General features: G+C 62.7%; 1 protein-coding gene and 1 long non-coding RNA gene across 16 annotated transcripts in view; one reads left to right on the forward strand and one right to left on the reverse strand.

The window, feature by feature from the left end:
- PCBP3 (poly(rC) binding protein 3) overlaps positions 1 to 23,585 on the forward strand; it is a 252,640-nt gene extending 229,055 nt beyond the window's left edge. For 3 of the 12 annotated variants that reach the window (XM_032357545.1, XM_032357481.1, XM_032357490.1), the window contains 7 exons: positions 1,030 to 1,173; positions 4,348 to 4,389; positions 14,467 to 14,545; positions 15,268 to 15,327; positions 18,287 to 18,339; positions 21,748 to 21,917; positions 22,866 to 23,585. In XM_032357545.1, coding sequence (XP_032213436.1) covers positions 1,030 to 1,173; positions 4,348 to 4,389; positions 14,467 to 14,545; positions 15,268 to 15,327; positions 18,287 to 18,339; positions 21,748 to 21,917; positions 22,866 to 22,902 — 585 coding nt within the window. In that variant the 3' untranslated portion in view covers positions 22,903 to 23,585. The remainder of the gene's footprint in view (positions 1 to 1,029; positions 1,174 to 4,347; positions 4,390 to 14,466; positions 14,546 to 15,267; positions 15,328 to 18,286; positions 18,340 to 21,747; positions 21,918 to 22,865) is intronic. The other 9 variants (XM_032357500.1, XM_032357536.1, XM_032357527.1 and 6 more) reach the window with 9 other exon arrangements.
- On the reverse strand, positions 16,110 to 19,748 carry LOC116598571. Of its 4 annotated transcripts, none has more exons than XR_004289106.1 (3): positions 19,137 to 19,748; positions 18,630 to 18,869; positions 16,110 to 16,809 (listed from the first exon to the last, which is right to left on the reverse strand). It is a non-coding gene; the product is annotated as an uncharacterized LOC116598571 (long non-coding RNA). The 4 variants fall into 4 exon arrangements; XR_004289109.1 differs by having other exon boundaries at positions 19,133 to 19,748; XR_004289101.1 differs by having other exon boundaries at positions 19,072 to 19,748.
- Positions 23,586 to 25,007: the final 1,422 nt, after the last annotated feature.

Below are 25,007 nucleotides of genomic sequence, written 5' to 3' on the forward strand. Positions count from 1 at the left end.
GTCAAGGTCAAACCTTGTGTTCGGGGTCATACAGTGTAGTCAAGGTCACACAGGGTGCCCAGGATCACGCAGCATAGCTTGGACTGCAGAGTTGAACCTACCACCCGAGTGCTGAGCCCCATGTTGCTCTGTGTCTTTCAGGTGGGGACACTGTGACATCTTACCCAATAGCCCAGGGTGTGGGCTAGGCCTGGGTGGGCCGTGGTCTTGAGAACTCCCAGCAGGGACAGGCTGCCCTGGTCCCATCCTCTGCTTCTGGCCGGTGGTGTTGCTGACCCAGACTCAGCCCCTGGCCTTTGCTCCCAGGAAAGACTGCCACCTGGCCGGACACCGGAGGACCCTGATTGCCTCTGACCTAGGAGTTCGGTCAACTCTGTCAGAATCTGGCAGACTTCTGGGACATGAGAATATCATTCATCCCGAGATAAAATTCCTATGCTTGGGGACACAGAATAAGCAAAGGAAATTATAGCAAAGCTCATCCGACTATAAAATATTGAATTTGGACTCTAAGCTTTTTTAAAAAAGTTGTTTCCTTTTGTTACTAGTGAGATCACGTGTTTCTAACTGTCCTGGGACGATGCCCACTGAGCATCAAGGCCTGGCCCTGCGAAGCCTGTGGGGCACTGGGCGTGAGGCCCCCAAGGCCAAGCTACCCATAGAGCCCGGCTTTACCCTGAGCTTGGGGGAGAGGGAGGGAGGTGTCCTCAGGGACAACAGCCAGGCTGAGCCGAGTGCAGAACGACAGGTCCGCCGTCTGCGCCCGGGTGGGGTCTTGTCCTCCATTCTCGCTTGTCGGGAGACGGTGGCGCCACGTGGGGACGTATTTAGGACGGTGGCTACACGGAGCAGAGCGGCGGCCCTCCTGCTGTGGGGTGTCCTCCCCCTCGGGGCTGCTGCAGCCTGGGGGACCGGGCGGGGCGGGGGGGCGCAGGGGGCGGGCTCGGGAAGGAGGCGCCCCCATCGTCAGGTCCTGGCGCTGCAAAGCTGCTCTAATGCTCTCTCTCCCTCTCCTGTCCCTTTTCCTAGTCCCCACCGAAAGGTGCCACCATCCCCTACCGCCCAAAGCCCGCCTCCACCCCTGTCATTTTTGCAGGTGGTCAGGTAAGAGCCGACCCGCTCGCGGCCTCCACTGCCAACCTCAGCCTCTTACTGCAGCCCCCGCCGCTGCCCGTTAGTGCACTCAGGTTTTCTCCCCCGTCCCGTGCACGTCTCCCACCCACCCACGCGGGACACAGAGCTCTCCCAGCCCGCTGCCGCTGCGGGGCAGAGGCAGGGTTGGGCACACAGACGGCCACGGCAGGCGTCCCACAGACGCTGGGCCCGGGAAGCGTCTTCTCCCCGGCCTGGCACGAAGGACCCCGGTTCTGCCCAGGCGGCGCTCGCCCCAGTTGAGCTCCTGAGTGTCCTTAAGAAGCCGAGCAGAGGGGCCGGGAGTGTTACGGGTGACCCGGGCCTCCACGTTGAAGCAACTGGAGCCGCACGAACAGGGTCCCTGACCTTCCCGAGGGAAGTTTCTGGCAGCAAGGGAAGGGAAAGCGGCCAGCCAGCCGGAGCCTTCCCGGCCACAGCAGCGGCCCTCGCGCACCGGCTGGCCCAGGAGCACCTGCTTTGCACACCTGTTGTGGCCGGAGCCACTGATCTTTGTCCCCTGCCCGCAAGGGGTCTGGGAGCCCAGGGGTTGCCGAGACATTTGTGTCTGAGGCCAGCAGTTCATTAGTCGGGCCTAGAGAGGACCAAGAGAGGAGCTGGACCCACTTTCCCCAAGGACCCGCCCCCTGCCACACCCCCTGGGGTCACAACAGCATGGCCAGAGGGCCCGGGAAGACGGCCGGCCAGCGGTGCCTGGAGGAGCTCTGTGTCCAGTTGGCGGTGACGTGTGTCTTTGTTCGAGGGAGAGTGAAGACGGGAGAATTCCCAGAGGTGACCCAGGTCAGGCCAGAGTGCTCATGATTTTATCATTAACAAGGCAGCAAGTAAAAATGTATCCCCAAGTTAAAGGAATCTTATCAGATCCTCCAGACTGGCTGCACACGTTAGATGAGGGGCTGGGGCCTGCGTTTCCAAGACCGGGGTGTGGGCGGCTTCCCCCAGGAGAGCCCCACGGGGCCTGCGTGGTTCTGGGCAGGCCGGTGTCCACGGTGCCCGGCTTCTGCCAGCATCCGCTGCGGGCCCCTCCCCGCCCTCCTCAGCCCTGCAGTCTCCCAGCAGCCCTGCCCTTTGTCTGGACCCTTCATGTCCCTGTGCCCTCCTACGGCAGCCCCAAGATGTGTGCGCACCCCCATTTCACAGGTCGGAAGGCCAGGCCAGAGGCAGTCAGGGGCCCTTGTTCAGAGCCCTGTGTCCTTTCCCCTGACATGTGCACAAACCCGCAGTGACACCGTGTGGTGGAGCGCAGGTCTTTATTCCAAAGGGAGGCACAGGGACACACGGGAGCCCGGGACGCTCCACAGGTCAAGCCCAGCAGAGCCCCGGCCCTCCCATGTCATCCTCGCTGTAGGCCCTGCACGCGTGTCCCGGGGATGTTCTGGCCTCCCCCCTGGCTCTTCCTGCTTATGTGGGACAGAGGAGCCACCCCACATGCTCAGCAATGGGCTGTGACAGATGTAGTGCAGCCATGGGGCCCTCGGAGCCCAGACCCCCACCTGCCGCAGAGCCCAGGCCTAAGGGTCATGGCCAGCGCCCCCTCCCCAACTGACCTCCGGAGACGCCCCTCGCTGTGGGCCCGCCAGGAAGCACCAGCCGTGCACCTCAGGCCACTCACAGAGGGTGACGGTCTCCTCCAGACGGAACTCTGTCCGTCCGGCTGTTCCCGCTGTCCGGAGGGCCTGGCAAACTGCCCATGCGCTTCAGGGAGAATTAAGAATTCCCTCGGAGGAAGAGAGAAGTCCAAAATGCCTGGGAGGAGGAGCCGCACCGCTGGGTAGCGTGTGGGGTTCACTCGGGCGTGTGGGGCCACGCGGGGAGCCGGCCCCGACCTCCATAGACCTGCCTGGCCCGGTGGGCGCAGCCTGTGTCCCGGGGCCTGGTACACATGGTGACCCACTGGGCACCTGCCCCGTGGCATCTCTACAGACCTTGACGGCGAGGCCTGGCTGCTCCGTGGACAGAAGTCCAGGGGGAGGGACGGTCCCCTTAGCCACCTGCTGCATCTGATAAGATCCCTTTACTTCTCCTGGAACGCCGTTGGCAGACCCCGACCCAGACTGGGGCTTTGCCTCCCGTGGTCGCTCTCCAGGGCTTGGCTGACCTTCAACTCCCAGGTTGGGTTGTTTATGACCAAAACTCTGGGCAGATTCAAAAGCCGTGGTTGGACGGAAACTCGGAGGCCGCCCCTCAGTGTGGAGTCCGTGGGAGTGGCACTCGGACTGACCTGGGGTCTCCCTCTGTGGGTGCACACGTGCGGACACAGGTGGGCATCACGGGTCCACTCAGCATGTGCACGAGGACCCACATGGCCAGGGGCAGGAAGCCACGTCCCTCCGCACCTGGGCCTTCCCGCCGGGGGCCTCCAATGCCGCAGCCCAGGGCGGGCGTGGCAAGTTCCACGTCGTAGCACGTGAGGCCTGACAAGTCCTCGGTCTTTGCTCTCCCTTGACACTTTGTGGTTCGTTTGTCTTTGGCCATGACGTTTCTGGGAACACCCTAGCCGGTGGACTGTTGAAGCAGGAGCGGGGTGGGGGCACGGGTCCACACTCGTGCCGTGGCTGGTCAGAATCTCTCTTGAAGCTGAAGCCTCAGGGACCCACGCTGGCCCCCAGGGAGTGGGGCCGAGCGCGTGCAGCCCCCTGTGAGAATGGCTGTGTGGCCCTCTGAGGTCACAAGACAGGTTAGTCCCGCTTGTGACTGATTTGGTGCATTTCTTAATCTGCCTTCAGAAAGGTTGTTTGGTTCGCTTTTCTTAGGATAAATACTTTGTAAAAGTGTTTACTCTGAAAGCCGATGGAAGTTTCAAAAGCTTAACAATTCTTCTCTAACAGGATTCCATCCTTTACTGGGGTTTTCTTTTAAGAACCCCGGGGAGCGGGGAGCCTTCTCGCCCTCCCCGCTGACCGCCCAGCCTGTGGCTGTCCGTGCCTGGGCTGTGGCTCCCCAGGCTCCTGCGTCTGGTGGTGGCCCCGGCCACCCCTGTGGGCGCCAGTGAGGCTCGGCGCCAAGACCCCCCTCTCTGCACCTCCCAGTGCCCTAGGCTGCTGGGGAAGGCGGGGATGCGCTCTGACCATGGGGCCTTGGGCCTGTTCCTAGGAAGTCACAGTCCCGAGAAAGCCCTCGTCCCCGGGGGAGGGCCACCGGTGGGCACAGCATGGCTGGCCGCTTCCCGAGCTGACGGTGTCTCTCTGTTTCTAGGCCTACACGATCCAGGGACAGTACGCCATCCCCCACCCAGATGTGAGTCTCCACTCTGCCTCCCCACCTTCTCTTCTCGTTGCCCCTCCCCTGCATGCTGCTGTTACTCGCTACTAATATTAATATTACACAATAATATTAATACCGTTCTCTCGATGTTCCTGACCTGTGTCGTATCCATATGACCTTGAGTAACCTTTAACCTCTGAGCACTAATTCTGCGCGTGTGGAGGACTTGGCCTGACGTCAAATTGCTCTCACTGCCGCTGCGCTCTGGGGCTTCCCTCCGCGCACAGGGCCTCAGGCGGCGGCCGCAGGGCTGCTTTGCCGGGCACTCGCCCCAGCGGGCAGGGACCGCGGGGTGCCCTCCGCCCGCCTGGCAAGTCAGGCGACATGCTCTCAGACAGGTGCTCTAAGAGATGCCGGAGAGCATGTTTGAACGTCCGGTAAGGCTGCACTTTGCAGAGCCGCGCAACACTCGTGGCGCCCCCAGGCCTTCCCACCCGAGGTCAGAAGCCAACGGGAGGGACCTTGGTTTTCCCTGCGGTGTGGAAGCCGCGCGCTCCGCCATCGGGCTACTCAGCCATCCCCGAGCGCGTCACCGTTTGAGTACCGTGTCAGAGTTGAGGATGGGGACACCCGAAAATGCACCGTGCAGGGGCCCAGGAACTGAGGGGACAGTGTGTGGCAACTACAGGGCAGCAGGCGCGATCCAGGGCCGGCCCTCCACAGGGATCTCGACGTGCGCCAGGGGCCGGAGGCCTGCAGGAGCTGGTCTCGAAGGGAGGGAGAGAGGAGGGGAGGGACCAGGTCAGGGCAGGGGGCCGAGCCAGCGGTCACCCCGTGCTGCTTCTAGCGGCCGCGGCGCACCTGGCGTCCGCCGGGAGAAGCCTGTTTTCTCTACCCGGAGACTTGCCGAGCTTCACGGCCTCCCCCGAGAAAGCGTTTCCCGTCTGCGTTCTCCGTGACCCGAGACGCGCATCTGGGACGGCCGCCAGGCTGACCGGTGCTCGAATCTTCTGGGAACCCCTGCGTGCTGACTAGGTGGGCGCAGACGTGGGCAGTGAGACGTACAGGCGAGCAGGCAGAGGCTTTCCAGAGCGAAGCGAGTCTGAGTAAGAGCTTGCTGCCGTCGCGGGGAGCCCCTCAGAGAGAGCAGGGGTATGGCCAAGGCTGCTCCTCTGGAAGAAACCCGCAGGGGCAGAGTCGGCTAAGCGGGAGGCTCTCCCTGCCCCGGAACAACCCCGAGTCCACGTTCAGTGGTCCCAGGGGGGACTACCTTAATGCTAAATCTCTAGTCCCCATGTCTGCCCGTGGCCACCCCCACTCCTGAAGCTGTCCTCCTCCTGCCCAGAACACGCTGCGAGGGCCCTAACTCCTTGCTGGGTAGAAGCCGGGCAGGGGCACAGCTGTCTGAGTTCAGCCGGTTGGTGCGGTGACACGCGTTCTGCCCGCCTGCTCACGCGCGTCCCCTGCCCGCCCAGCCGAGCCCACAGCCACCTCGACATCCCCCCTGAGAACACGTGTCAAAGCCTGGCCTCTGCTAGTGACCCCCACGTCCCATTCCGTGTTACCAGGGGTGCTCTGCCCTCTGTGTTTCTTAGAGACCCCGGGAGTGGGGGAGGTGGGGAAGGTGTGAACCCACTCAGCCTTCTCAAAAGAACCCTCAGCAGCTTTAAAACCTGTTTGAAGTCTCGTAGCGTAGGAAGGCTGACAGCATTGCCCGAGAGAAGGAGGGAGCAGTGGGGGTTGGTCCTAAGACCCCCCACAGCAGGCAGGGGCAGGCCCCGGAGCTCCAGGTGGGTGATGCCCCGTCCCTCGTCATCTGGGCGACCACCCACTGCACCCATGAGGGGGTGCAGATGTTAGAGCCTGGGAGAAGGGGTGGCCCGTCCCTAGCACAGGAATGCCGTGCAGAGTGGAAGCGCCCGTGGGGGTGGGTCGGGTGCTCTGATGGGCTCCACGGCTCCTCACAGACGGCCCTGAGTGGGGGTGCTGGGAAATCAGAGCAGAAACCAAGTGGGTCACAGGCCTAATCCCTGGGGTGGCACAGGCCTCGTCTGACACGGGGCCCGATGGTCTTGTGCCGCTGGACGTGCAGGCACGTGCACAAGAACGGACTGGAAAACCCGGCTCGTTGGCTTTTTGAAAGCTCAGGAACTCAGAAAACAGGGGTGTGGCCCTTGGGAAAGGGCAGTTGACCCCAGAGAACAGCTCTGAGATTGAGGCGGGAGCCACAGACCCAACGACGATGGCCTGGGGTTTCATGCGGCCTCTGAGCTGACAGAGAGGCGTCTCTGGCCTGCAGTTCCCAGGGTCGTGGGCATGTGCACCTGCCGGAGGCTGAGGCGTTCGGTCTGGCTGACTGGTTTCTGTATTACTTGGCTGTTGTGTCATTCTTGTGATTTTCTCAGAATCTCTTAAAAGCGGATTGTTTTGCAGGGTTTTTTCTCAGGTTGGTTAAACTGATTAATAATCCCTGTTGCGTAATTGCCTCATTACACGTGGTAGAGACTCGAGATAGTCGACTGTCAGGAAACGGCTCTCTGTGCGGGACCCTCTGCTGTGTGGACTGGCCCCCAGGGCCAGGCAGCTGCTGGGACTCAGTAGCAAGAGCCCTGAGAAGCGTGTGGCTTGCAGGCTCGAGACGTTGAAGACTGGACAATCTTACTGATGTCCCAAACAAAAATAAAGCCGCTGTCTGGTGACGTCGGTGAAGGCGGCTGGGAAGGCAGCTTTTACTTGAGTTCAGTGTTACTCAGTAGGGATTTTAAAGGCTTTGTTCGCAGAACGCAGATAGGATAATGGTAGGAAGCCCTGCTTTATCTGTAATACACTGAATGCTGTTTAAGTGCTTGAGCCACGGTGGCTGACGCACAGCACAGGACTCTCCAGCGGCCTGTGACCCGAGTTGCAGACTGTGAGAAAACACGTTCGTTAGCGCTGAGTGTGACTTTATACAGAGCTAGACTGTACGTGTTTCTCTGGGCCTGGTGTTGACGAGCGCGTTCCGGTCACCCTACCCGGAGACTTGCCGGCTCCCTGCAGGGTCCTGCCTGCCGCTCACCTATTTAGCCCGAATCCTCCTGGACCTACCAGGAGAGGCACCAGGACACCAGGTGTGCGGAGGGTGGGCCCAGGCCTGGCCGGACTCCAGAGCCAGGGGCTGCTGCCGCTGACCTCCACACAGCCTGCCCAGGTCTGCGTGGCTTCGGACGCAAGAGGGACTCGGATGTGGGAACCTCCCCGTCCTCCTGCCCACCCAGTGGCTGTGTCTCTTCACTTACTTCACGTGACCACACGGCAGGGACGCGTCGGTCTCAGACCGCTCCCATGTGCGATTCTTCTTTGCTGGTCTTCAGAGGGTCCAGATCACTCCTCCATAGCGCGCCCTCATTGAAGGGACATCTAAGGGGCAGCAAAAGCAAACAGAAGCTAAGCCGCTGTTAGAGGTGGCCCGTTCACCTGCGCCTGGTGCTGACTGCGGGGTAGTGGTCAGTTACACACAAGGATGGGGCCACTTGAGAAGCGCACCACCCGAGCCGAAGAGCCACTGGCTTCTGGCGGCGACGCCCAGTGACCCGGAGCTCCAGGAAGCGTGCTCTTCAGAGTCCGTAGCGGGAGACAGTGCCACGGGAGTCACGACAGAAGTAGAAGACATCAGTGGGAAGAGGCACCTCAGGTCCTAGTTGTCCACTCACATGTCCCTGGGGGTGCAGGAACTGCACTGATGACCGCCAGTCACCTCTGGAGCCCCGTGGGGATGGCGCAGAGGCTGCTCCTGGCACCTCACAGTGGAAACGGTGGGGAGCATAGCCTGCGCCCCCAGGCCGCCTGCTGCTGGGCCTCACCTCGGCCCTGCTCCTTCCTCAGGACCCTGTAGCTCGGATACGTGGAGAGGGACCCACACACCGGACCCCCGAAGTCCCCAGTGGGAAAGGCAGGAGGCCAGCTCGCCTTAGATCATCCCCACCCCAGGGGCACTCTGTCAGCCCCCTGTCCTGCGGAGCCATTAGCCGCCTGCTGACCTCCCCGCAGCCTGCCTCCTCGAGGCAGAGTCTGCATTCTTCCCATCGAAGCCCCAAGAAGAGGTCACCACACGGAGGGAGGGAAGATTGTCGGAGATAAGCACTGAGAATTTCTCTGAATTAATAAAAGAAACCAAGCCCCACGTTCAGGAATCCCAAGAATTCCCAAACAAGATAGGCAAAAAGAAATGCACTTTATACGTATCTAAAACCGCATGACTTCAAGACCTAAAGCAAAACTCCGAAGTAGTCAGAAAGGGAATGCTCCCAAGGAGCAAGCGCGAGCGTGGGGCATCTCAGCAGCCCCCCCGGAAGCCAGAGGTCGTGGCGCGGCGGAGTAGTTGTCAGCCCGGCTTCTGTCTGACGAGCATCTTCCAAGGACCGAAATGCAAGCATTTTCAGACTCACAGCCATGACCCACAGGCCTGGCCCTTCGGGAGGACGGTGACCGCGGAGGGAAGACTAGAGATGCGGGAAAGAGGGACTTGTTTCATTCACATAAGAACGGGCCAAGAAATAGTGGTGGTTGTGACCGCGTTAGGACGTAAACATTCAGGTGAACAAAAGCAGCCGTTGTCTGCGCGCCTGCATCAAGGCCGCCTAACTCGTGGCGTTAACAGAACAGAACAGACGGACCGAGACAGCGGACGTGTGCTTCGGGCGGACCAAGGGCATTGGGACTTTCTGCCGGTCACCGTGTCACCCCGGAAGAGGCAGAGGTACGGAGGTTAGACTTAAGATGAACGCGTTAAAATGTCAAAGTGACCGCGGACAGGGAAGATTTGACTTCTGTGACTTCCACCCAGAAAAATTTACTCACGTGACTTCCACCCCGGTGCTGAAGGGAGAGGGGGGGAGGGTCTGTACAAAAGAAGAAAAAGTGTGAAAACCACGAAAGAAACCTTAGAAAGTCAGCACACTTAGACGTACAAGATAAAATAAAATGGCAGAAATTAGTCCCTATGTTTGTAATTACGATCAAAGTAAAAGTAACCTTCCAGTTAAAAAATAAGACTATCAGACTTTAAAAAAGAAAAACGATGAAAAATAAACAAATAACGAACAAAATGGAAAAAATCTAGCATTGTTTCCCCCAGAGACGCTTCTAAAGAACAGAGACCCAGCGGCACTGAAGGAGAGTCTCTCCTGGGAAGAGACTCATGCGGGAGACCCTCCACACCAACACGCGCACCGGCTGGGCCGGAAAGCAAGACTTTAAGGCAAATTCTACATTTAGTCATTTACGTATCAATAAAGGCTCAGTTCACCAGAAGATGCAAGTTCAAAACTTGTCTGCACCTAAAACATACCTTCAGATACATATAAAGAAAAAAATCAACAAATCAAAAAGGTTAAAATCTGACGACAAGTAGAGAGCCTGCCCCGACTGCTGTGACGGAGCTTGGACACCGTTCCACCCCACATGGAAGTCAGGCCCAGAGACATCTACACAGCAGGGTCCCTCGTTACACCGTCAAGAGAACTCACCGTCCGTCAAAAATTGGAATCCTGTGGGCTGTACTCTCTCACCAAAAGCAATTAAGTTGAAATCAATAATTTAAAAATGACTTTTTAAAGAAATTGTCTTTATTGAAAGTTAGAGAAGACCAAAAAGCAAAAAAAGGGTGGGGAGGAATACCAGTTTCATGGGTAGGAACATGACATGTCTTTAAAATGCCAGTTCTTCCTAAATCAAGGTACAAATGTAATACAATTCCAGTCAAAATCCTACCAGGGGGTTAACATGCTGTTTAAAATTTATGTGGAAGAGCAAAGCCCAAGGATCATCAAGGTATCAATGAAAAGAATACGGGCGCCTGGGGGGCTCAGTGGGCTAAAGCCTCTGCCTTCAGCTCGGGTCAGGATCTCAGGGTCCTGGGATCAAGCCCCGCATCGGGCTCCCTGTTCAGCGGGGAGCCTGCTTCTCCCTCTCTCTGCCTGCCTCTCTGCCTGCTTGTGATCTCTCTCTCTCTCTCTGTGTCAAATAAATAAATAAAATCTTTTTAAAAATAAAAATAAAAAAATAATAATAAAGATATCAATGAAAAGGATAGACAGTTGGGAGAGCCGTCCTGGCGGACGCGGGGACGAGCTGTAGGGCCACACCGCTGGAGATAGAGGGGGTGGGCGCCGGGAGCGACCCTGGGCCAGTGTGCTGCTCAGGGAGCCAGGGGTCTGCTGGCCAGGCGGCCGCCGGTGTGGATGGCGGGGGCGAGGACAGGCGGCCGTGGTCATCCACGTGGGGACATTGACCTGAACGCTTCTTACGTGCCAAGAATTTCAACACAAGAGAGGAAAACAGGACGTTGAAGAAAACAGATCTTTCTGTTCTCAAGTCAGGGAAGGGTTCCGTAACCAAAACGTGAGCACAAACTGAAGAAAATACAAGTGAATTTGTCTACATTAAAATTTAAAAATCATCCTTCTAAAAGGACAGCAGAGGAGAGTAGGAGGAAGATCCTCCCGGCAAACGAAGCGGGACTGAGACCTGGTCTACGGAAGGGGTCTGAGAGTAAGCCAGGGTCACCCGGCGGAAGACCGGCACGGACACGAGCATGTCACAGGAGAGACATGAACGCGGCCCAAACACGCCGGGGGTCCGCTCCGGACAGCGAGCGGCGGGGGCACGGCGCGCCCGTCTCGTGACAGCCCAGTGAGCCTCAGCCTCCGCCCGCATCGCGGATCTGTTTCCTGCTCCAATCCAGCATCCGGCGGAGGCGGCGAGGGGCGGAGAGCTGTCCGCCTCAGGCCCTGTCCCTCGCCGCCCGTCCCTCCCTCCCTCCCAGCGACGTGGAGACACGTGGGAGTACTGGGAGTCCGCATTTTTAATGGCAAACACATCTCAAAAAGTAGGAGTCCCCTTGGCACTTTTTCTGCTCCTTCCTTAAAAAATACAGAAATGGCAGCCCAAGGAGGTGGCGTGCTGACTGCTTCGGGACAGAACCACGACGAGAGGGAGGCCCGTGACCTCCGCCATGCACCCGCCTCTCCGCCCTCCCGCTCCCTGGACCGGCGTTTATCCGGGCCGCACGTGCGCCCAGCCAGTCCCCCAGACGTCCCTTGACACGGAGGGAGGGAGAGTCGCCGCTGGGGGCCGTTTCTTCGGGAGACGCAGCCGGAGCTTAGGGCCGGGACTGCCGAGCTGCCAGCGGGCGGAGGCTCCCCACCAAGTGCTCCAGCCTCCAGTGGCTTCCTCCGTGTGCGCGTGAGGCCCACCGGACACACCCCCTGCTTACCTGCCCGGGAGCACCGGACAGGTGGGTGGGGGGAAGCCCCCGTGGTTCACGGTGGTGGTGCTCCCCAGAGGAGGTGGACAGCACTGCGTGGCCGGCCGCTGGCTCGCCTGATGCCCCCACCCTGCAGATCAGCACGGGGGCAGCGGAGACCAGACGAGCCCCGCTCCGCCAAGCGGCTCAGTGCCGGAGCTAACCCAGGCCGGTTCCGCCGCCAGGGCCCCACCCTCCCCTGCGGTCCCCCGCGGTCCTGACCAACACACAGCTGGGCACTCGTGGGGACCTGAGACGGACGGGAGCAGAGCCTGCCCGAGGGAGGAGTCCAAGCACCTGCCCAGAGAGGTGGCGGGACAGGAGCACCGAGCGGCCAGGCCAGCCGACCTCGCAGCCCTAGGGACACCCGAAGGCTCCCCACCGGCCTGTCCCCGGGCCCGAGGGCCGGGACCCTTCGGGGCTAGTCATGCTCCAGACCACATCCCAGTGTGAGCGCTGCCTCTCGTGGAAATCCGGGCGACTGTCAGAGCACCCGGCGTGCCCCGCCCCCCACAGCCGGGCAGCCCTGGGCCCGACTCGCCTGGCCTCTGCTTCAGGCTCCCGCATGCTTCTCCAGAAGCGGGGTCTCCGCCCGGTCCCAGGAACTCGTCGTTACCGCCTTGTCATCTTAGCCCCGTTCTAACTCCGCCCGAAGGTGGGTTCAGAGCACGCCCCTGCCAGGTGACCTGTGCGACCTGTGCCTGCTAGATGTAGCTTCCTGGGGCCAGTGTGTGCGTCCGGCCCCCCAGCAGTGCCCCCTCTGCTCGTTCCTTGAGCCCCAGGATGCTGTTGGGTACTTGCCATCTTTCCTACTTGTCGCCTAAAGAGGAGCCTTCGCTAGGCCACGCAGCGGGGTCTCTGGCCCTCCAGGTCCCTTCCCTGCAGGGTCATCTTGCTGGGGCACAGCAGGCGCAGACCATGTGTTACCTTTCCTCCCTGTGACTTCAGCGGGTGTCGTGTCCCCATGACGGTGTTTGCTGGGTATGCTCTTCTGACAGCCTCCTCAGGGTTCCTCGACGAGTGGCCGCTCAGGTCACACTGTGCTCAGTGATGTTAGGTCCCGGGCAGACCTGACACGGGCCGGGTCAGCCCCCAGCCTTGGGTGCAAACCTGACCCGCAGCACCGCACCAGTGACTCTCAGCTGAATCTGACCTCCGCTCGGATGCACCCAGAGGGGCCTCCCCGAGTCAGGGTGGCCGGTGCTCCCAGCAGGCCCACCCTGAGTGCCGCAGGTCAGGGGCACCCCAGAAGACAGGGAGAAGTCTGCACTTGGAGGCAGTCGCTCTGTCCGGCAAGGGAGGTACAAAAGCAGACACTGTGACAGCTGTGTCACAGGAGCCGGCCAGGAAAGACCAGGGTGGTCAGTTCTGCAGCAGCGGCCTTTCTCACGTCCCAGGGGCTCACACGGCGAAAGCTTCACCTCGAGGGCCTGACCAGGAGGCCACAGGTGGTCGCGGCTTGGCTCCCAGCGGCAGCCGGGGTCCACGCACCTCACTCTGCGGGAACAACAGGAGCTGGACCGAGCGGCGCGACCCACTGTGGCCCCTGTGCCCACGGCCGCACCCATGCGGCATGACCGACACGGCGGCCGCGTCCTCCTCACGCTAGAAGGGGGTCTGGTGTTTGCGTGGCGCTACGTTGCTGACGGCCCTCAGCGACCCACTCCTCTCTCGCTCTGAGGGGCATCTGTGAAGGCTTCTGAGTGTCGCGGTGTGTGTCCTCAGGCAGGAGCGCCGCCTCCCTCTCTGGGGACACCAGCTCCTCCCTGAGTGCCCCGCCCACTGACCCCGGCGGGGCTCTGGGGCCGGCCCCGGAGGAGCAGCGCTGGGACAGGTTTGGGCCGGGCCTGCTGTCAGGAGGAGGTTAGGAGCGGACACATTTCCCAGACTGCGGTGCGGACCCTGCGGGTGAGCGAGGCCTGAGGGCATCCCGCCGAGTGTCCAGCACTCAGCCTTCGGTTCCCAAAATACGGCCAGGACTCACCACATTTACCTTTACCTTCTTTGGGGTTTTTGACCTAAGAACTGAGGCCCAGATGGGACACCCTGGGCGGCTTAGTCAGTTGAGCGTCTGACTTGTGATCTCAGCTCAGGTCATGATCTCAGGGTCGTGAGTTCAAGGCCCGCGTCAGGCTTGGGCTGGGTGTGGAGCCTGATTTAAAAAAGAGACAGACAGAGAGAGAGAGAAGGGGGGGGGCCCAGATAAAAACAGCTGAAGAAAGCCCAGTAGGTGGGGGGCAAAGGGACAGAGCGGCCCATTTAGAGACCCTTACAGCCTCCTAGAGGTGCTCACCTGCCCCCCACAGAACCTTCTGGCACTGCATTCTGTGATCCTGGAAGGTCAGCTTGGGGAGGCCTTGCAGGGGAGGCAGGGCCGGCTCAGGGCGAGGTCCAGGCCTAGCCAGGGCTGGGGTGGGGCCAGATGTGCAGAAGAGGCCGTTGGCACAAGGCACGTGCATTCTGTAAGGACAGCATGACCTCGAAGCCCCTCGGGGCCCGGCAGGTCCTGTTCTGTGGCTCTCAGACCCTCCCCACAGAGCCAAGGGGCCCAGTGGCCTCCGCAGGCCTCCCTCGCCTACATGTGGTCTGGGGATTGCTGCCGCCAGGCCTGGGTGAGCTGCCGGGGAGCCGAGGAGAGGAAAGGAACTGGGTGCTCCCACCCCGTGGCCCATTGGTTTCCCAGGCCAAGTCCTTGCGCTGTGCGTCTGCCATGTGTCCGCATGGCCCCTCTATTTGTGCAACGTCCTGTTACTGCCTTTTTAATTTGGTGTGACTGGTGCCCGATGACAATAATCTTCTTAGCTCTCGTGTCCCTCCTACCCCAGCAGTTGACCAAGCTCCACCAGCTGGCCATGCAGCAAACCCCCTTTCCTCCCCTCGGACAGACCAACCCCGCTTTCCCCGGTACGTACCCAGCTGCCCTCTCTGACTCCTCTCTTCCCACCCGGGGACTCTTTCTGAACGGTCGTTTCTCAGGGCGGCGAGCGGAGCAGGTACAGTTGTAGCTGCGGGTGCCAAGGCTGCAGTGTAGATGCGCAGCAGGGGGCACGTCGCAGGGGCCGGGCGGGAGGTCTGTCTGTGTGTGTCCTGCGGTAGGCTCGTCACCTCGCGAGGGCCTGGTGAAGGGACATCTGTGCCCTCGAGGGTCCTTGCCTGCTGTCCGCTGCACCCAGGCATTCTGGGAGCCCTTGTGCAGAACACATCCCTTTGGCCAGCCCTGAAGCCTGCTCTGTCCAGGAGCAAGAGCCCAGACAGGCAGCCGGGGGTGCCCTCCTGTGGGAGGCCAGTGCACAGCCCTGGAGCGACACCTGCCCAGGCCGGCACCCAGCCCCGCCCCAGGGAGAGCCGAGATGAGCCAGCCCCCAGCCCAGGGCACCGTCCCTGTCGGCACCCACTTGGCACAAGGGTGGGGGTGGGCCTTCACTCAGCCACGTCTGGCCAGCCAGATGTCCCTTCCTCCCTGGTGAGGGCAGGGTGTGGCCTCGGCCGCCGTGCAGGTGACCGCACCCCGGGCGCGCTGGTCTGCTGCGCGTGCGCCAGTCAGATCTTGAGCTTCCCTAGTTGAAGTGAGCTTGCTTATCTCCTTGAGGGCAAAACATTAAATCTGTTTCTTCTTTGCTCTCCAGGAGAAAAGCTGCCTTTACACTCCTCCGAAGAAGCTCAAAATCTGATGGGCCAGTCGTCAGGTAAAACACAAGCACCCTAGACGGAGAGAGGGCAGGCCCAGAAGGCGGGCACCTGACCCACCCGGGCTCGGGGTCGCTGACCTCGCGGGGGGAGGGGCCAGGAGGCCTGGTCGCGGCTGCCGTGGGGACAGCGAGCGCCTCAGCACCATCAGGGCACATGGCCCGTGGGTCCGCCCCGGCTGCTGCTTCCGGGAGGCAGTGACAGGTCCCCGGCTCAGAAGGCGCTCAGAGCGCAGCTGCCCGTCAGGAGGGCCCCAGGGTGGCGGTGCAGCGTGTGTGTGGGCGGGCGGCCGCGGTGCAGAACGGACCTGACCCTGCTTTGTGGAAGTGTATTTCGTGGGAGATGCACACGGTCAGGGAGCAGAGCACCCTCGGCCGGATTTGTCCACTCCCATCTGGTTGCGCTAACATCCCCTGGGCTGTCGCAGGGCAGGCTCCGGTAGGCTGACCCCGTGGCCCGGTGGGGGCAGGGGGGCGGGGGGGGCAGTGACCCTGCTGGAGCCTTGTGACAGGGCAGAGTCGGTTCCCTCGGGGGGGGCGCCGCCTGCTCTCCCATACCCCTTGGGGTCAGAGCTCCCAAGCAGGCGCTGGCTGTCACCCCTCCAGGTGTTGGCCCCAGATCCTAGCGGTGGGCCCTGTGCCGAGATGCCGGCCCTGATGCTGCCCGCACCCCAGTGGGTTCCGTCTCAGTGCAGCCCTCAATGCAGTGAATGCAGAATTTAATGAATGAAAATCAGAGAAAAACATGTAGGACAGACTTGATGATGGAAACGGGTATCAACCCTTACACATGCCTGTGAGCCCGCCAGAGTTCATCCGTGACTTCCCACCCAGCGACCGTCTCCCAGGGACAGCTGGGGACCTAGGGGCCTGGCTTGCCCAGGACACGGAACCCCCACTCCCCCAGCCGCCCACCGGCCCTGACCCAGCTCCCCCAGCACCGCCTGCAGGCCTCAAGGATTGTGGGACGTGTGTGCATGTGGCCGCTTTAAGGCGTCCCTGGGATGACCTCCCGCCCCGAGGCCCCATGGGACCCACAGGGAGAGCACACACACGCATGTCCCCACACAGCCGCTGGGGGAGTAGGAGGTGTGGTGACCAGGGGCGATGTCACCAACATTCGCAAAGCAGGTCGGGCTGGGGGGCGAGGCTTGACCCCTGTCCCAGCGCGGGCGGCGTCCGCATCTCACGAGGGAGGCTCACTGGGCACGAGGCCCCCAGACAGGAAGGCCGGCTGTGCGCGGGCGAGTCTGCGAACCAGCGGTTTATTCCCGTGCCCTCCTGACAGGAAGTCTGACCCTTTCCTCCCCTGGGCCAGAGTCCGCCAAGGTGAGCGGACAGGACTCTGGGCTCTCTGTCCTTCCCCGAGCAGGCCGGGCGGGCGTTCCTGTCGGGCTCCCCCCGGACTGGGCAGATCTCCTAGAGGACATTTCGCAGGTCACTGTTTATGGGATGTGGCTGGACGGTTGGACAGTCAGATAACTGTATTGAGAAGAAGATAAAGAACAGAAACTAGATTTAGCTGCGCAGAAGGGAATGAGGGTTCCCGGTGAGTTGGTTCATTCAGCACTTGCCAGCGGCCCCCCCAGCGCGGAGGGCCCCTGCGGTCTTTCGGGGCAGAGCCTGATGACCGCAGTGCGCCTGGTGTTGGGGACACAAGTGCCGTGGAGGAGGAAGCAGGAAGACGGGAGGGGTGGGGTGGGCAGGGGGGCCCATGGCGGGAGCAGAAGGAGGCAGGGTGGGCGCCGGCGGAAGCAGCAGCCGCAGCCTCGAAGGCATCCGACTTGCGTTTCCTTAGGCTTCTTGGGGCCTGTGGAGCGTGGACCGAGGGGCAGGGGCAGAGGCAGGCACCGGAGGGAGGCAAAGAGAGGGCGCTGGCTCCGGGGTACTCCGACGGTGTGAGCCGGGCTGCGATGGCGGTTCTGCGGGGCCTGCCGGGGCCACGGGGTGTCGGCTGTGCCCGGACCTGGTGCTCGAGATGCCTCTGGATGAGGAGACGGGAGTGCTGAGGGCAGGGGAGCCCGCTGGTCCTCTCGCAGCCCCTGCACACTCTGCTGTCCTGTTTCGGGAGCCGGAGTAGACCTCGTCCTGTGAGAAGCTGTCTCTGATTTACTAGGCCCCAAGCTGAGAGTGTCACGATAAAAACTGGGGGCCTGGGGATCCATTAGGTCCATGTCTGCCCTTTCTGCACAGAAGCGCACCGTCTCTACTGGGCCTGGTGGCTTACTGGTTGACTGTTGAATCCGTGGGGCTGTCGGGGCAGGAGAGCAGGCGTGGGGCTGCGGGGCTGGCAGCGTGGGGCTGTGGGGCTGCAGGGTCGCGGGGCAGGACTGCAGGGCTGTGGGGCAGGGCTGCAGGACAGGGCATCAGGGCTGCGGTGTGGGGCTGTGGTACAGGACTGCCGGGCTGCAGAGCAGGGCTGCGAGGCTTCAGGGCAGGGCAGCGAGGCTGTGGTACAGGCTGTGCTGCGGGGCTTGCAGGGCTGCCATGCTAAGGTGCGGGGCTGTGGGGCTGCGGGGCAGGACTGGCAGTGCAGGACTGCGGGGCTGCGGGGCAGGGCCGTGGGGTTGCCGTGCGGGACCCGTGGCTCTGCCGGCACAGACGGAGTGGAGGGGCATCTGTACTAGGGGTACATAGGGGGCCATAGGGCACACACTTGGCCAACATGGGGGCCCCCAGAGGTCTGTGAAGGGCATCCCGACATCACACTGTGGTGCAGGAGTGAAACCAGCATGTGTCCAAGATGAAAACGTGAAAGTCACCGTTGCTAAGGCTCTTTGTCCTTGTTCTGAGAGAAGCTGGGCCTCCAGACGTAGGTTGCATTTGGGACTGAGAGCTCACAGGGCCTGGGCCGCCAGGACGTGTGTGCCCCGCCCATGGGGACTGTGGGAGGCCGTGGGGGTGGGCACGTCGGGAGCAGCCTGCTGTCGGCCTGACCTTGTCCCCTTGGTGTGCCCAGGTCTGGACGCCAGCCCCCCGGCCAGCACTCACGAGCTCACCATTCCCAACGATGTGAGTATCCCCGCACCCCGGCCAGCCCCGACCACCCGGACCACTCCCTCCCTTCCCCCGGCTGGGTCCAGCGGCCACAGAAAGGCACACGACGTCACGCTCCCCAGAGACCAGACAGGAAAGGAGCCGAGGGGACTTCGGGGCTGGGCCTGAGGAGCACGTGGGCCAGGAGCGCTCTGAGGGTCTGCTGCAGCAGGACACCCGTAGCCGGTGCCTCGGCCTGTCCCTGCGCAGGGCTCCGCTGACAAAGTGGCCTCATGAACCACCCCCCGACACACGCTCAGCCCTACCTGCTGTCCTCTGACCCTGATGATCCTGAGGACGCGGACTCTGATCTGAAACCCAGACACCGGGGGGGTGTGGGCCACGTGTCCTTGAGGGGCAGCGGCTCAGGTAGGGCTCGCACAGGAAGGCGGCTGCTTGGGGGACTGGCCTTCTCGGCTCACGTGTCAGTTGCCTTTTCTGCCATGGAGCCGAGGCCTTCCAGGTCCTTCTCTGCTTTGCCCCTGGCACCAGCCAGGCAGGAAGCCCTACGAGAAATGCAGAGCTGTGGCGTCAGGGGTTGGCCTATCCTGCGTGTGGACAGGGACGGGCAGCAGGCCGGGAGAGGAGCGAGGCGTAGGACCGAGGGAGGCACCTCCCCCACCGCCCTCCTCGGGACCCTGACGTCCGGCTGCAGGTGACGCGCTCCTGTGTCTCCGGGAGTGGGGGTCCGCTCAAGGGAGCCCCGACCCTGCCGTCCCGCGAGATGGTCCTTGACCAGCTTGGTCGCAGCAGCCCCCCGAGGCGTCACCCACGGGGTAGAGGCAGGGAACTCGCTGCGCGCACGGGGCTTCTCCTCTGCGCCTTGACGGAAGCCACTCTGCTCACGCCGGGCCCTGACGGAGGCCGCTCCGCTCACGCCGGGCCCTGACGGAGGCCGCTCCGCTCACGCCGGGCCCTGACGGAGGCTGCTCCGCTCACGCCGGGCCCTGACGGAGGCCGCTCCGCTCACGCCGGGCCCTGACGGAGGCCGCTCCGCTCATGCCGGGCCCTGACGGAGGCCGCTCCGCTCACGACGGGCGGGCTTCTGTCCCAGGCTCCCTGCCCGAAGGGACCGGCGCCCAGAAAGCAAGAGGAAGGGGCTGAGGCTCAGAGAGCGGGCAGCGTGCCCTCCCGGGGAGTCCCTCAGAAAGAGGCCCCCTTCTTGGGAGGAGGATTTGGTGACACCACTGCTGGGGGGCTTTCCTGCGCTCCCCCCGGCCCCCCAGGGAGGCCGGGGGGGTCTCCCCACCACCACAGCAGGACCTTCCAGCGGGCAGAGGCGCGTGGTAAGCGCCACCATATGTAGGCTCCGTAGCATGGGGACCCAGGCCGGGGCACAGCCGCCAACCGTGTGGGACCTGCTGCTGGCGGCATCTGGCCTTGGGTTCTGTGGCTGATGTCACAGTGGGGTCCTCGCAGGCCCTGTGCCTGTGGTCACCCCACACTTGGGCCCTGTCTCTGGTCCCAACCCCAGATTCACCCAGAGATCTAAGGTCTCATACAGGTGACTCTAGGATGAGAGAGAGGACAGGTGTGTCCCCACAGAGCCTGGGGTGCCGCAAAGAGGAACCACGGTGCTTGAAAGTGTCTCCGTGGCTTCCCTCGGGGCTCCCTGTGGCAGCCCGCTGGGTAAGAGGAGAGAGCTGGGTGTGGGTCGAGGGGCGAGCAGGAGAGCGGGGGCTCGGCCGGGGTTGGTGTCACTAGCGCCCACTCCGCCTCAGCTCTTTCTGGAAGAGGGTCGCGTTCCACACATGAGTAAGGAGTTTGAGCGGCATCAGGAGCCCCAGGCCGGCTGGGGGGCAGCGCAGGGCCCCTCGGGGATGAGGCCCCAGGGAGGAAGAGAAGGCTGGACACGACTACGTTTTCAGCCAGGAAATGGAAAGGGCAAGATATCTGAGGATGCGGGGCCCCCGTGCCAGGGGAGACGGCTTCCTCAGGTGGCTTCCTAGAGGAGGAAGCAAGCCCGTTCTGCAGGAGGCTCGGCAAACAGCACTTGCACTGGAGGGGGAAGCTTCTGGAAGGGAGGTTAGGCTGCTGGAGGTCAAGGAAGTGTGCGGATCCTCTTGAGTGCCAGCATCTTCTGGGGACCCTCCGTCAGGGGCCAGTGCTGCCGCCCCCACGCGGCCCACGAGCCCAGCAGGCCCCTGCCTCTCCTGGCGGGGTCGGAAGGCAGCCCTCGCGGCGTCTCTGCTGCCAGAGAAGGACGAGTCGAGGCTCCAGGCCGGGGAGAGTGGCTGCTCCCTCACAGACCTCGGGGCGAGGCAGGAGGTGGGGGGAGCCGTGCGGTCCTCGGGTGGAGGCTTTCTGAACATCTGCAGAGACTCTGACGGTCTAGTGAGGCCGCTGACCTCACCCAGGGAAGGAGGGCAGAGCTGAGAAGCTGGAGGTCACCTCAGGGACAAGAGCTGTTGTCACTGCATAGGTCCAGGGGCATCTGTGTTTGTAAATGGGCTTCCTTCCTGCTGGCTACCCTGCGCCTGGCTCCAGGCTCCCTCTAACCCTCGGACGCGTGGACAGAAGCGGGCTTCTAGCACAGCTGACGCTCCCGGCCAGGCGGCTTCCCCCCCAGGTCCCGGAGGCAGACTTGGACGCTGCTGCACTGGCCCCACCCCTGCTCCATGACTGCTCTCGGAGCTGACCTCAGCGGCCCCAGCTCAGGCAGGGACTCGGTTCTGCCCCCAGGGAACATGGAGAGGTGCCAGCTGCCGCCTCTGTGGAGGCTTCTCTCAGGCCCTAGCTGCCCCCACACAGCAAGGTGGGCTGCCCCAGAGAGCCGGTCTAGAACTCGGGCTGCAGTCCAGCCCCGTGTGTGGCTGCTTCTTGTCCCAGGGAGCCCTGGCTCTTACCCTTCTGGCTGCTTGACTCTTGGTGACCCGCCTGTTCCTTCAGATGGCCTAGGGTGGCCAGAGTTCACACCGTGGGAAGCACAGGGAGCGTGTGTCCTCAGAATTGCACCAAGTTCATCAGAAGATGGGTTTCAGGCAGCAAAAACCTTTAAACTCTGGCTTCAGACAAACATTCCTCCACCCCAAGGACACCGCCAAGAGGGCCCCAGTGCCGACGCCTGCATGCTCCCTGGCTCCCGGGTCCCCAAAGCACAGCAGGGGAGGTGACGCGGCAGGTGCCTCTCCCCTTTGGGACCTGTCTGGACTCGCTACGGCAGGCAGAGCCCGGGCATCCGCAGCCTCAGCCCCAGCGGGAAAGCTACCTGGTGCCCTGCCTCCTGGGGGGTGGGGGCCGGTCCTCATCCTGCTGGGAGGGGGAGGGGGGAGTGTGGTGGGCACCACGCCTGGGCTGCCCTCCCTCGGGGGCCTCCCAGGACTCTGCACACTCAGCTCGGGGTGGGGGCTCTTCTCTGAGGAAGTCCTCCGTCCTTTTTTCCAGCTAATAGGCTGCATAATTGGACGCCAAGGGACCAAAATCAATGAAATCCGACAGATGTCTGGAGCTCAGATCAAAATTGCCAATGCCACAGAAGGGTCATCCGAGCGCCAGATCACCATCACGGGGACCCCAGCCAACATCAGCCTTGCCCAGTACCTCATCAATGCCAGGTGAGCGTGCACAGGGCCCTGTCCAGCGTGTCGCGTCCAGCGTGTCGCGTCCAACGTGTCGCTGGCTGGACACGACGCTCAGAGGGACGGGCTCGCCATCACGGGAGCCCAGACTGTGCCCGGTCCTCTCTGGTGGCTTCTCTCTCCCACCTGGGCTTGGGGGTGGGATGTGGCGGAGACAGTCTCCACACAGACTTGGGGCCCTACCCCCGTTCTGCACGCGCACACCTGACCATTCACCCTGCAGTCTCGGTTGGGGGCGAGAGGGGGGCTACACGGCCTGAGGTCAGCCACACGCTTGGGGTAATTGGGTTACAGAGTCTCGGAGAGCACATCACTGCTCTGTTCTCGCACACGCCCCGTGGCTGTAAAGACACGGCCAGCTCCCAGCCCCCGCCGAGCCGCGAATCTGGGCATGTGGGAGGGTCAGAGGGGACACCAGGGGCGGGGAGGTCAGCTTCCCAGCCCAGCGGCATGCCAGAGAACAGAGTGACCACGCCCGGGGCCAGACCCTGCTTTTTAACTCAGAACATCAGGCCGGGGTCTGGGGAGGCCGGGTGGACAGGAGAGGCGGCCCCCACTGCGGCCCCCACTGCGTACCATGGGCAGCGTGATGCCGGCGCCCCTCCCAGAGCCGCTGTCCTCCCTTGGGGGCCTCCCCAGGACTCGGCACACACTCAGCTCGGGGAGGATCATGGTGGCCGAAGCTTGTCCAGGCGGTTAGTGACACACCCTGGCGTGGTGACAGGGAAGACAGATGCTCCAGCGTGGTCCCAGTGAGCCCCTCCCTCCGTCCCGCCTCGGTCTCCAGCTCCCGGCCACCACTTCTGACCCGCAAGACGGGGGCGGGGGCGGGGGCCGTGAGGACGCACACAGCGAGCCGTTCGCTTCCCGTCCTGTTTTACGAGCTCATCGTCACCTGTCTCCCCTCTGCCTTGTTCTCTCCAGGCTGACATCTGAGGTCACTGGGATGGGCGCGCTCTAATCCCGCCCGACGCTCTGCTCCGGGGACCCTGACCTGCACCGCTGCACACGCTGTACAGACCGCCCGCCCGCCGTCCGTCGCAGATACAAATAGAGGTTTTCTTTATTAACGGAGGTTACCTGTGCCACAGACATACACACAGCGACAGAGCAGATCTGTCTGAGACCCGTCCGCTCAGGCTCGGTCCCCGGTCCCTCTCTCGCGCTTACTTTATGCTCGTGTGTTCGTGCATCGGCATGCCGTGTTAGTTCTTTTAAACGCTCTGGGGCGCTCCCATCTGTGACGTTTTAGAAATACTGCCCCTTAGTGTCCGTGTACCTGTTGAAGAATTAGTTTGGCGTTTTGACAGCACCGCCCACAAGCCGTCTGTCCTAGACCGTCTAGAACGTGGCTGCTTTGAGCGGTTCCGTCCCACTCAGCACCCCTCCGACTCCGCCCGCCCCCGCAGGCCTGTGCCCCCTCGGCCCCAGCCACGCAGGCCTGCATCGGGCAGGGGAGGGAGAGTGGAAGACAGGGTCCTGGGCTGGGTGCAGGCGAGGCGGGGGTGCTGGAGTCCGGACTGCGCTGAATTGTCTGTCACGTGCGGAGACGCACACGGGGACCCCCAGGCATCTCCCGGGGGGCTGGCCAGGTAGCACCTCTGCACCATGTTGGAGTTCAATAAACGTTGTGTGCTGCCCTCACTGGCCCTGCTCCTGTCTGTGCCCCCCAGCGCCGCTGGCTCCGCTGCACGCACACACGCGCACACGCACACACACGCACACACGCACCGGCTGATCACGGGTCACCGTCTCGTCCCCTCCCCACCCTGATTAAATGTCTGACTTGCAAGGTCACTCTAGTGTTGCTCTTGCAGAACTTCCTAAAATGACAATAAGGGAGATCCTGCTTCTGATTCGTAGAACGCACCTCTCCCCCCACCGCCGCTATGTGCTGGAGGCCGGCCCCGCACGCTGGCCGAGCCGCTGACCGGCGGGAGTGTGGGCACGGCCCGGTCCCTGCACGGCTGCCTGCCCCGCTCGCTCGCAACGGGCAGCTCTGCCCACCTGTGCTTGACTGGAAAGCCTCGTGTGCCTCTTCTGGACCCTGAAGCTCTTGGCGGGGGCGGGACACAGGCCCCCCCGTGGATGGCCCCCACACTCGCTCACGGCAAACAAGGACCGAGGCCCTTCCTGTCTGCTGTGTGTGCCCAGGCCGCGTGGCCGAGGGGCTGTGCTCAGGGCCGGAGCTGGTGGGGCCGCAGTGGACCCAGGCCTTCCTCCGGGCACAGGAGCTGTGGACGGCCAGTGGACGGGTTGAATAAGTATCTTAGAAACAAAAGGAGCCACGGAAGCAGGAGAAGGCCGCAGCGTGGAGGGCGTCAGAAGTGCCGTGGCTCTCAGACAAGGCGTGGCCCCGAGGGGCGCGTTCTGGCGGAGAAGAGCTGGCCGAGGGGCAGCTGCAGCTTGTGCAGGGAGAGACAGAAGCGCGGGGAGCCGGGAGTGGAGCCCGTGAGGCCCGCTGGGGACAGGAGGCTGCAGGGACCAGCGGAAGGTAGGGCTCGGGCCAGGGAACACCGTGTTCCAGAAGCATCTTGAAGATTGAAGGATGGCCGGCAGGTCAGAGTGGGCTGTGGAAGAGAGGGGCCCGGCAGGCCGGACGGCTCCCGGTCTGAGCTCTGGGGAGGCGACTCGCCGTCGTGAGCGGCAGGTCTGCGGCAGTGGCCGGGGATGAGGGCTCAGCCGGGACTCCCTGGGGTGACAGGAGACAGGGGCCCTGAGGTCCGTGACGGGAGCATAGTCTGGGCCAGAGAGGCAGTGCCCAGGGGGGACGAGGGGAGCCCCGCAGAGACTCCATGCAGGACCCCCGCCAGGAGTCAGGAAGAGGCCGCCTGGGTGCCGGGCGTGTCACAACCCCAGGGGTTGCCCCCAGCACTGTGAGGAGCTGAGCCCAGGGAGCGGCCCCAACCCCCAGCGAGGAGGTGTTGGTGGGGCGGGCACCTGAGCATCCCGCACTGGTCTCCGTGAGGGCTCCTGCTCTCGTGTGTCTCGGGTAAAACAGCTGGGAGTGGAGTGACAGGCGTCTGTTGAACTTTTTAAGACGTGTCTACACTGCTTCCCAAAGTG

The sequence above is a fragment of the Mustela erminea genome, chromosome 1, assembly GCF_009829155.1.
Source record: "Mustela erminea isolate mMusErm1 chromosome 1, mMusErm1.Pri, whole genome shotgun sequence".
NCBI lineage: Eukaryota > Metazoa > Chordata > Mammalia > Carnivora > Mustelidae > Mustela > Mustela erminea.